At 45.1% G+C, this 12,076-nt stretch overlaps 1 protein-coding gene across 2 annotated transcripts in view; it reads left to right on the top strand.

Moving 5' to 3' along the window:
• LOC147641148 (protein S-acyltransferase 24-like) overlaps window positions 1–12,076 on the top strand; it is a 57,336-nt gene that overhangs the window by 30,384 nt on the left and 14,876 nt on the right. For both annotated transcript variants that reach the window (XM_086818648.1, XM_086818656.1), the window contains 5 exons: window positions 3,325–3,437; window positions 3,551–3,630; window positions 3,738–3,901; window positions 3,999–4,137; window positions 4,245–4,344. In XM_086818648.1, the coding sequence (XP_086674774.1) occupies window positions 3,325–3,437; window positions 3,551–3,630; window positions 3,738–3,901; window positions 3,999–4,137; window positions 4,245–4,344 (596 nt within the window). The remainder of the gene's footprint in view (window positions 1–3,324; window positions 3,438–3,550; window positions 3,631–3,737; window positions 3,902–3,998; window positions 4,138–4,244; window positions 4,345–12,076) is intronic.

The raw sequence follows: 12,076 nt of genomic DNA, 5'->3' as shown, positions 1-12,076 counted from the left end.
CACTCCACTGCCAACAGAAGGCAAGGAACATGAAGAAACCGGGTAACTGTGTAGGCCAGGAACAATACGCAGGTATAGATGCTCCAAAATCAGCAAAAATGCTGACTGAAATCAGAAATTCTGTGTCCTCCTATAGTACCAAACTACCACCAAAGCCACAATCCACACAAACCCCCTCTGCATGTGATATGTGTCCATTGGAGAAGAAAACGCAGCCAACCAGAGGGCTTAAAACCTGAAAATTCAAGCTAACCAGCTTCCACACCTCATATGAGGAAAAACGCTGAAGAGAAGGTACCTTTGGGTCCAACTAAAGAAGCCCAAGTGAAGGTAGAGCTACCAGAAGAATCAGTCCAGAAAACGCAGTAAAACAGGGCTGGAAATCTGAAAACGCAGAGGTAAAAGAGGCCGTAGATAGGGCAGATTCTGGAAACGCAGAAGTGAAAGGTACCACCAAGCCTTAGATAAACCGATTGGCAAACCGACTGTTGCAAACCACCTGTAGATGAAGAAACCACAGCAGCACTAACAGTACTGCTGCCCTGAAACAGAGCAGGCCAACAGCTGTACAGGGCGTCTCAGGGGTCAAAACCGATGATGGATGACCACAAGCTGCAGTGGAGAAGCGCCTAGAAGAGGTAGACTGTCCGGTAGCAAAACTGAGAAAAAAAACGCAGGAGGGAGAGGAGGGAGCATCCAACACTGCTAGTCACCGGCGCTCCGATACCATGATAGAATGCACAGAGGAAGATGGAAAGTGGAAACATAGGAGAGAGAGTGTGAGAGAGAGAGAGAGATGAAGAGGAAACACAGGTGTATACCTGCTCTCGATATCACCAAACAAGGATACAAGTCCCGAGCAAGAGGGGAAGAAGGCCTCGTATGTGAGGGACTGTAGCAAATAATGCAATGCAAGGAATATGAGTGAGGGGATGACCGGCTATATATATGCCCATGTAGAGGCAGCCGACTAGACCTCCACGACTAGGATAAATGTCCAAGACTCCATAAAATGGGGATAAAATATGGGAAAAGATGTGAGGGGTGACCAGCCCCTCTAGCTAACATGGTCAGCCCTAAAGGCTAAAATAAGACCACACACAGGAAGCCAGCAGCAAGGGGATGATGATGTCTAACACGATGAGCCTATGAGACAAAAGATGATTACAAGTGTCCATGGAATATCATCGTCATGGAAAACTGAAACAAAACTTAAGCTGAAACTGTAACCCTAGTAACTGAAGCTGAGTCCTAGGTAAATGCACATAACAAACGGGGGAGCATGCTATAAAGTATACAAGAATGATCATAATGCACTCTATCCCAAAAGGGGAGGGGTCCATGGAGGAGATCCATCATTGGGCAGGAAAGCTTTGCCAAGTTTTGGGCTTGGCAGCAACATGTAGTCCATGGCTTTATTCCCCGTGTAGAAGAAAGCCAGTCTTTGTAAACTTCATTCAATGCCTCAAATGTTTAGTATCTACAAGTTAGACCACCACTGTAACACGCGGAAGCTCTGGGTGTCTATTTTCAGCCCTAAACACTCTTGAGAACCATCTGATGCAAAAACGCAGGTATAGAGAGAGAGGAGAGAGAGACAGGTGCTGGAAAATTCAGTATATTCTATGGTACAAAAAGGTACCTAAATCTGCAGCCATAGGCTGCCTTACATAAAAAGGTGGTTAACACCAAAATCTGTCCCCTATGGGACCTCTAGGATCCAAACCCCTAGTGGGATTGAATGACTACAACATAGAGCAAGGGAGCCTTTTTATATGGATCTTGGACCTCTTTTTATGCTGGCCGACTGCTGGTCGGCCAGTTCCATGTCCATAAACGCTGCCCGACTGGATGATCTACTTGTCCATGATGCGCCTGCTGCTGCCCCTATGTGCTGGGTCAGCCGACCATACAGTCCTTTCTGGAACCAACCGACTGCTTCTTGCTCCAAGTCCTGCTCCATGTCCACCTCAGATGCTACACCTGAAGCTCCTACATTCTGGTTCTACCTATCTTCTACTCGTTCATGGTCTTTATCTGTTTGCCTCTTCTGGATCTAGCCCTGAGAATGTCCATGGCATTTGTGATGCACATGACATCCCCCTCTGCTAAACTTGATGACGGGAATCCAACCTGCTCTTGGAGGACTGTCATCATCCCAATCCTATCCCGAAGTCCCTCTGTCATCATCCATCCCTGGCAACCGTTTTCTCTGAAAACCCGGCCTGTTCTCCAAACCACTCTGTCTCTGATGAAGATCTATGCATCTGGTCTTCCTCTAGTCCACAATCCATTCCTGCCCTGACTCTAAACACCGTCTTGGTCTTCATTCCTGGAACTGAGTCTGGCACTCTCACATCACCCTTGGAGGATCAACCTCCCTTGGGACCGTTACCTGAGAACCTATCTGGCTCACGGAACTGCCATCCCCATCTGGCACTGTGGAACACCACCAACAAACCTCCTGGGAGTTCTTCCCGATCTGTGTTCTTGCCTTAGGCTTCGAATCCGTGTACTTTCCTGTACCTTGGACTTGTACACCATCATCTGGGACTGAATCAGTGTTTAGCTTTGCTGAGCCTAATGCTCTGATACCAATGTAACACGCGGAAGCTCTGGGTGTCTATTTTCAGCCCTAAACACTCTTGAGAACCATCTGATGCAAAAACGCAGGTATAGAGAGAGGAGAGAGAGACAGGTGCTGGAAAATTCAGTATATTCTATGGTACAAAAAGGTACCTAAATCTGCAGCCATAGGCTGCCTTACATAAAAAGGTGGTTAACACCAAAATCTGTCCCCTATGGGACCTCTAGGATCCAAACCCCTAGTGGGATTGAATGACTACAACATAGAGCAAGGGAGCCTTTTTATATGGATCTTGGACCTCTTTTTACGCTGGCCGACTGCTGGTCGGCCAGTTCCATGTCCATAAACGCTGCCCGACTGGATGATCTACTTGTCCATGATGTGCCTGCTGCTGCCCCTATGTGCTGGGTCAGCCGACCATACAGTCCTTTCTGGAACCAACCGACTGCTTCTTGCTCCAAGTCCTGCTCCATGTCCACCTCAGATGCTACACCTGAAGCTCCTACATTCTGGTTCTACCTATCTTCTACTCGTTCATGGTCTTTATCTGTTTGCCTCTTCTGGATCTAGCCCTGAGAATGTCCATGGCATCTGTGATGCACATGACAACCACAAATACATGTCTAGCCATTTGAATTTTTTAAAAAGTCCAGTGGTAGATGCTGTGAAGCAGCTTTTGAAATTAGTCACTGAGGAAAATTTAAAGGCTGTACCAACTCTTCTTTGGTGTTTTCCAGGCGACACATGTGGCAGCCCAATATGGTCAGACAGCTTTGTTGTACCACATTGCTACGAAATGGGGTGCTGACATTGATTCTTTTGACAATGATGGCAGAAGCCCCCTCCATTGGTAGCACCCTTGCCCTTGCTGTAATGGCAGCTGTTCTACAAACATTTATACAGCTTTTTTATCAGCCTCTTGCGATGGAACTAACCTTGTGAACATGATATATCAAATCATAGGGCTGCATACAAAGGTTTTGCTGATTGTGTGAGATTGCTCCTCTTCATGGATGCCTATCGGACTCGGCAAGATAGAGAAGGTAGTACTGTTGCTTCTTTTTTTTTCTTCTCACAGTACAAAGTTGCAACATGTCAAACATTGGTTAGAGAAAGTTACTGAATATCATGGTGCTCTGGCAAAGAGCAGGTTGCACTCCTTTGCACTGGGCAGCTATTAGAGGAAATCTAGAAGCATGCACTGTGCTGGTTCAAGCAGGCACAAAAGAAGATCTTATGGTTACTGACAACACTGGGTGTACACCAGCCCAGCTTGCCTCTGACAAAGGCAACAGGCATGTGGCTCTTTTCCTTGTAAGTAGTTGTCGACTGGCTGGTTTCGCTTGCTCTGACTCCTGAGCTCATCACTTTGGCTTCTGCTGTAAGGTTTTGCTACTGACTTTCTATACAGTCAAATGCAAGGAGGGTTTTCCATAACCGTGGGGATGCCAAGAGTGGGCTAGGGAGGATAACGAAACTGGGACTTGCTCCGATCTTGTGGGTCCTAATTGTTGCACTGCTTTTAACCTATATCAACTCTGTTATCATTTGTGAGTCCTAAAGCACTGGTCTGAAATACTTGAGTAACAATTTTTTGCTGAAGCTTATATTTTATGTAGGCGGGTTTGCCACTTGGTGCTTTTTGTTGTGGTTGCAGCATCAACACTTTTCAGGATACCGGCTGTTGTTGGACTTTGGGCATGGTTGGCAGTCTTTCTTGGGACAAGTGGGCTTTACTTCTTATATAGATGCAGCAGGTAATGTCCTAAATGAATTGAAGTGTTATCAACTGTTCACAAGTAGACTTTGCTTCAGAATGTGTATTGATACGGTGACCTTGTCCAAAGTGTGGTTTAAGGATAGAAGTATGGTTTAAGGATAGATTATCTCCACAAGCATTACACTTACGAAACTTGGGGCCTTCAAAAGCTTTCAATAACCTACTTTGTACAATCCTAGTCCTGGTATATAACATGTTTTAAGGCAGTGACTAAGCATGCCAGGGAAGAATGGGATCTTAGAAGAAAACTCTTGGCTCCCAAGCTTTGAGGATATTTTTGCTGATCAATTTGATTGGTTTGGAGGGCCGTTAGTTAGTGTAGGAGTGTAAGACATAGTGGTCAAAACATCTTCATAGGGAATGAAAACGGCAATTTCCAAAAGGTTTCTGGTAATGGCAAATAATGAATATGAAAGCTGATTCCAACGCCATGTCATCATGCCACTTTATAGGGTTCGTTGTGTTCCATAGACAGCTGAATTGACCAGTGGTAGACCTCTGATCAAAATTTTTACGGTGAATATAGGTAAGGGTTCGAAGCCTTTACTGTATAGAAGACTGAGAGTGGATGATCAGTGATCACCTGAAAGAAGGTGGTGAACTACTGGTTTAGCAAACAGTGATCTACTCTCATGCTTGGGAAGAATTCAGATCTCCCAAGTAATCCTCTCTCTGGAGTCATGTGTGGCCATCAGAACCAGAGTCCAGAACATAGATAGTTGAAGCAGCCCCCTAAGTTGTCCAACATGAGCTTGAAAGTGTTACGCATGCAACAACATAGAATAGCGAGCTGGAGCCTTCCCCCCGCTTGTGCATCTGCGTCTTCCTCCCTTCCTCCTTTGCGTTGCCCCGCCTTCCTCCTTTGCGTTGCCCCGCCTCTGCCTCCTGTGTGTTTCCGCCAGCGTTCGTCATCTCCCACCCTCCCCAATCTTGCGCCCCTCTGAGCCCTTCGTCCCCTTCCTTTGCTGCCTTCTGTGCACCCTACCTCCAGCCCTCCTGCGTGCATTTTCCGTCCTCCTTCGCTCCTCTGCCTCTTGTGCGCCTCCTTTTCACCCCGCATCTTCCTTCAGCTCCCTCCAACCTCCTGCTTTCGCCTTTGCCTTCTCCCGCTGCCTCGCTTTCCGTGTGCGTCCCCTGCCTTTGTGCTTCCCCCTATTTAGAGCCGTGCCCTTTTGGGCAAGTTGATAGTTTGTGGACTTCTTCCGGGTCGCGAGCCCTGGGAGGACTTCCTCCTAGCCAGGATCTTCGCTCGCATCCCGGTTTTGGAAGGTCCTTAGCCCTAGAGTACGAGATGGATTTTCATGGAGATGAGGGCTTGTGGCTTTTAGCCCTGCATTTGAAGACAGTTTTGCAGCCAGCCTCTTGCGCACCTGGGATCACCTCAGGCCGGCTCTTCAGCAGTCCACTCCCGTTGCCTCTAAGGAGTGCCTCTGCCAGCCTTTGATATGGAACCCCCTAGTCCGTGTAAGATCCCTCTAGGATTCAACCTAATACCCATGCACAAACAAGATTAGAGAAAGCAAATAAAAGGGGTGCAGGCAAGCTCACCACCCAACCGTAGGTTTGCGTCGGCAAACCTCCCCCGAGCCAGGGGCTAAGGTTCCACTCCCACGAGTCCATGCCAATTAGCCCTGGCGTCCCATACCACCGGTGCCTGCCCACAGGGGTCCTCAACAAGATTACCTGTGATCCGCCATATCCATGGTAGGAGTAAGGCTCTTGGTCCAGGTCTAGACCACAACGAATCAATAATAACCGAAGAGTCACTTATATAGTGCTTATTGTTGCTATAAGTAATAGTCCAGTCATAAATAGCCAATAACCTTCGATTTATTAATATTGAACTTTAGCCACCCATCCAAGCCTGCTTTCCCTAATCCAAGGGCTCCCCTAACCTTTCTAGATTCGTCCCTAACCCCAAGGGTTAGTGCTAGGTACATAACATTCCTCCCCACTTAGGATATTTCCACCCTTGGAAATAAATGAAAGAGAAAATAGCTACCTGCATCAATTGTATCTAGACTAGGTTTATACTTGACTATCAAATTTACAAAGCTACATATTAAGAAACTAGCATAGCAAAGTTGCCGTTCCTCCAACAATGACCATGAAAACAAGACAAAAAATAGAACCTTCTTAGATCCTTGGAGAACATAAACCATTCTTCAATCCTCCAACTCCTCATGGAATTGGAAACCGGAAATCGTTGAGAGAAATATCTGCTAGCTCTAACATAATGCCCATCCTTTCCAAGATTTGGTAAATACTTGTATCTAGGGGACATCATACCTCCCTCTCAAAGACTCCTAAAACTATTAGGCACCACAACTGTGTCATCTTCAAGCTATCAAAGTCTTAGGGAATCTGAGTTTTAACCCAACTCCTACCAAACATATTCTAGCTACTGCCAGAACCATATGCTCAATGACCGTGGAAACAAGACAAAAAATAGAACATCAGATCCTTGAAGTGTTACTCAGTGTTACATGCGGAAGCTCTGGGAGTCTTCTTTCAGCCCTAAACACATCCTGGAACATGTTGATGCAAAAACACAAGCAGAAGAGAGAAGAGAGAGAGAGAGAGAGAGAGAGAGAGAGAGAGCAGAGTATTTAGGATATTCATATATGTACAAAAAAGTACAACTGTTCTTGTAGCCCTTGGTTGCCTTCCATGAAAAGGTATAACACCTACTCTAAGCCTAAGTCTAGACCCAGCCCTAAGCTAGGGCTGAATACTGAAAACGATGAGCAACAATGCCGTTTAGCTTGAGAATAACCACATGGACTGGCCGACTGTTGGTCGGCCAAGTCCTGGACAATAAGTCAAGATAATGCTGCAGCCGACATTTCTTCCTCTAAACACATCTTGGAACGTGGTGATGCAAAAATGCAAGAGAGAAGAGAGAGAGATAGATAGCAGAGTATTAAGTATATTCATATATGTACAAAAAGGTACAACAGTTCTTGCAGCCTTGGGCTGCCTTCCATGAAAAGGTATAACACTTACTCTAAGCCTAAGTCTAGACCCAACCCCAAGCTAGGGCTGAATACTGAAAACGATGAGCAACAATGCCTTTTATAGGCTTGGGAATAACCACATGGATTGGCTGATAATAAATCAAGATAATGTTGGAGTCGACATGTCTTCCTCCCTTCAAGCGCTGGCCGACAGCCCTCCATGTCCACCTTCAGTTAAATCCTTTGCCAAGGCAGCAACCTATGCTCCAAAGTGGGGTTCTGATCTGTCTTTATTTGGTTGCCCTCTTCAGGACTAGTTCTGAGATCAACCAGTGCATGTCTTGCACATGACATCCCCCTCTGCTAAACTTGATGACGGGATTCCAATCTGAATACTTGGATGACTGTCATCATCCCATTCTATTCCCGGAGTCCCCCCTGTCATCCTTTCTACTCTGGCAACCTTTTCACTGAAAACCCAACCCGGTCTCCAAATCCACTCTAACTCTGATGAAGATCTATGCATCTGTTCCATCCAGTCCCCCTTCCGTTATTGCCATGTCCCTAAACACCGTCTCTGGTCTTCTTTCCTGAGATATGAGTCTGGCACTCTCACTTCACCCCTTGGAGGATAATCCTCCCCTAGAACCGTCGCCTGAAAGCCTTTCTTGGTGTGCCCCAAGGGGCACCCGACTCACTGGACTGCCATCCCCTTGGGCTTTATGGAACACCACCAACAAACCTCCTGGGAATTCTTCCCTGTCTTGTGTTCCTTGTCTTGGGCCTCGTAATTGTGCACTTTCCTGTGCCTTGGACCTGTGCACCTTCATTTGGGATTGAATTAGTGTTTAGCCTCGCTGAGCTTGATGCTTTGATACCAATGTTACATGCGGAAGCTTTGGGAGTCTTCTTTCAGCCCTAAACACATCCTGGAACATGCTGATGCAAAAACGCAAGCATGAGAGAGAGAGAGAGAGAGAGAGAGAGAGCATAGTATTCAGTATATTCACATATATGTACAAAAAGATACAACTGTTCTTGCAGCCCTTGGCTGCCTTCCATGAAAAGGTAAAACACCTACTCTAAGCCTAAGTCTAGACCCACCCCAAGCTAGGGCTGAATACTGAAAATGATGAGCAACAATGCCTTTTATAGGCTTGGGAATAACTAGATGGACTGGCCAACTGCTGGTCGGCCAAGTCTTGGACAATAAATCAAGATAATGTTGTAGCCGACATGCCTTCCTCCCTTCAAGCGCTGGCCGACAACCCTCCATGTCCACCTTCAGTTAAATCCTTTGCCAAGGCAGCAACCTATGCTCCAAAGTGGGCTTTTGATTTGTCTTTATCTGGTTGCCCTCTTCAAGACTAGCTCTGACATGAGCCAGTGCATGTCTTGCACATGACATGAAGAACATAAACCATCCTTGAATCCTCCGACTCCTCATGGAATTGGAAACCTAAAATCGCCAAGACAAATACTTGCTAGCTTTAACATAATACACATTCTTTCCAGGATCTGGTAATCCTCGTACCTAGGGGACATCATACCTCACTCTCAGAAACTCCTAAAACTATCAGGCACCACAATTGTGTTACCTTTAAGCTATCAAAGTCTCAGAGAATCTGGGTTTTAACCCAACTCCTACCAAACATATTCTAGCTACTACCAGAACCATATGCTCAGTAGTACCATAGACAACTCGACCATAGGGATGTACCTCTCTCAACAAATGGTCGCTTGGAATTGTATGCACAAAGCATAACCTCCATAATTTGATCCCACCCTCTCCGTTTGCCCATCGGACTGAGGATGATCAGAAAACACACGTCCATCGAATCTCCGGATGACCTATTGTAGGAGTGTTGCAACAATCATAAGAGATCTCTCCCCTAGTCTCAGTGTCACTGCAGTGCATGTTTTGCCTCGGCGGAAAAGCTAACCCTAATTTTTAACATTGTCACAATGAAAATTTGTTTGCGTCATCGCGAAGAGCTCGTTGAGAGGAGAAACTTTGTCTCTTATAGCATCTTCAAATTCAAAGTGGTTTGAGAGATTTTTAGGAGGATGACTTTTCACATAAAAAGTTGAGTTGCTTTTCGGTTGCTTTTTAAAAGCAAGTTACTTTTTAAAAGTGCTTTTTAAAAGAAAAACTTGCTTTAAAGTAAGCCTAAGCTGGCTCTATATAAGTGAGGCATGGGGGAGGGCTCTAGTCATAACCACAGCGTGGGTTTGAGAGGAAGAGACCAAAGAAGCCTTCACTCGCGGGCCTTGGACGCTAGTGCGTGTGTGGGAATGCTGCTAGCTGGGGATACTTGAGCAAGACTGGTGAAGTCGTATCTTAACTTAGTGAAGAGTAAATAAATACTTGCGGGGGCGCCAGAGCGGTTTGGGGCCACCACTTCTCTTGTGTAGGAGCAATCTAGCTCCTCGTGTCTACATTCTCTCTATTTCCTCTCTTTGAGTTGAAGTGATTTAAACTTTCTTTAAGCGCTTGTGTGTGGTGAAGTTTCTGTCTACCACCCGTCAATTTTATTGAAGGCCGGTTTCACTCGACACAATCTGGCGCATAGAATTAATCAACACAGAACAACAACTGGTTTTGAACATGGAGAAGCTAGAGCAATTATTCTATTGGCCTAAGATGAGAAGGGATGTCTATCAACATGTCCAAGCATGCAGATATGCCAGAAGGTGAAGGTTCCTCATACGAAACATGTATGGTTGCTTCAACCTTTGCCGGTATCCCGAAGGCCCTTTCGAAGACATTATTATGGACTTTGTTGGACCTCTTCCCGTTGCATTTGGATCTCGGAACACACAGTGGATGACCATTGTGGACCAATTCAGTAAGTTTTGCATGTTGATCCCGTGCAAGTAAACAGCCACAGCTGAAGACATTGCTTGCCTGTTCATTCGCCATTGGTACTCCATAGGTGGATTCCCAAGGACAATAACATTGGACAGGGATCCCAAGTTTACTTCAAATTTTTGGAGAGCAGTATTTGACAACTTTGGGACTAAGTTGTATCTATCAAAGATAATCTCATTTTTTGAATTCATTTAAAGTTGTTGTGTGGGCATTCTCCAGATAAACTTCTTTTATCTATAGCCTGTATCATGTATTGATGAGTGTAATCTCGTCGGCATTTTCACTTGTTGAAATCTCTTTCTTTAGAGTTCAACGAGTTTATCTTGTTGTGTTCGGATTAAGGAAATTTGGATTTTTCCTTTGTTGGCATTTCTTTCTCTAGTTCCGTACTTTAGGTGATTTATACAATCAACCTGATGGTTTACAGATGGACATATGTGACTCATCGCGACGTTGATGACTCTCTATGTTGATATGGGTAATTTGGGACACCGATAATTCCATAAGCAGATGTGGTTACATCGGGCCGCTGATGGATACCTGGTTCCTGCTGTTATAATGCCATGTTTTCCTACTTTATTCCGAATGGTTTACAACGAGGAAACTACTTTGAGTATGAATTGTTCTGATCATCCATAGTCTGATGGGCAATCAGAGCGTATGAATCAGATTGTAGAGTATATGTTTCGTGCATATGTCTCTGGAAAAGCATCAAATTGAAAAAAGTATCTTCCAATGATGAAATTTGCCTATAACAGTTTTAAATATACGGCTATTGGTTCTAGTCCGTTGATGCTTATGTCATTCCATTTGCAGACACTTGGCCAGACATAAATCTATAATTAGCCAGCATTTGATGTTCTAAAATCGTATTGCCATGACAAGCAATCAAAGTGGCAGCATTATCTTCCTTTGGTTCGGGCCATCCTAAATAACATGAGGCAACATTTGGACGCCGTTTCTCATTATTTCTTTCGAGAATGGTGTCACTGTCCTTGGAGACTAACAAGATCACCTAAATTTTTTCAGAGATCATTGAGTCCATCAAGGAGCGCCTTGCCAAAGCACAGGAAGCATACACTAGGCAAGCCAACGAGTCACAACAAGATGTCAACTTTAAAGAAGAGGATTGGGTATATCTCCATATAATGAAGCAGAGATTGAAAACATTGTCCCAAACTCTCCTTTCGCAGCTTCGGACCCTTTCCTATCATCAAAAAGATCAGTGATGTCTCTGCAGGATATTGTAGATGAGCAACAATCGGACGTGGTAGACAAAGCCGAAGTTATTGAGAGCTTGAACAGATTCTCCTTCACAAATGGAAGCATGGATCTGGTCAAAGATAGACAATTCTACACGAAGTTCAAGGACTGTGGTGCCCGTGAAGCCGTATGGCTTGATGAAGAGTTCTTTCCAAAGTACCGTCAACTCTTGGTGGACTACTTGGAAGCCATGAACTTGCCACCAAGCTGCTTAAGCAGGAGGAAATGTCACATGCACCCTGCACTGGAGTGCTAATGTGACACACTTGCTCTACATCAGTGCAACATTTCTATAGTAGGAAACAAATTAGTCTACAAGCAATAAATGATCAGTGATGTGTGCCTAGAGCCTCCGACCTTGCACATACAATCAACATTCAACATTCAACCTGTTACTGTGCTATAGTCCCACGGCCTCCATGAAGATCCTCTTCAGCATTCAGCTAGCATATGTGCATCCCTCAGTTCTGGGGTTGAATAGTGGTCATTGAAGAGTTATTCAAGGGAGCTTGTACAGCATATGGTTCAGCCTGCATTCGGTCTACTTCGTCCTTAGGTTGGGTAGTCCTCAGTCATCTTTTCATCTTCATTGTACAAAGTTCTCCAAAGAAATACAA

The sequence above is a fragment of the Cibotium barometz genome, chromosome 2 (genome assembly GCF_041138505.1).
Source record: "Cibotium barometz isolate CiBa-2024 chromosome 2, ASM4113850v1, whole genome shotgun sequence".
Classification (NCBI taxonomy): Eukaryota; Viridiplantae; Streptophyta; class Polypodiopsida; order Cyatheales; family Cibotiaceae; genus Cibotium; species Cibotium barometz.
The sequence above is the reverse complement of the archived record's forward strand: the minus strand, read 5'-3'. Positions and strand labels throughout refer to the sequence as shown.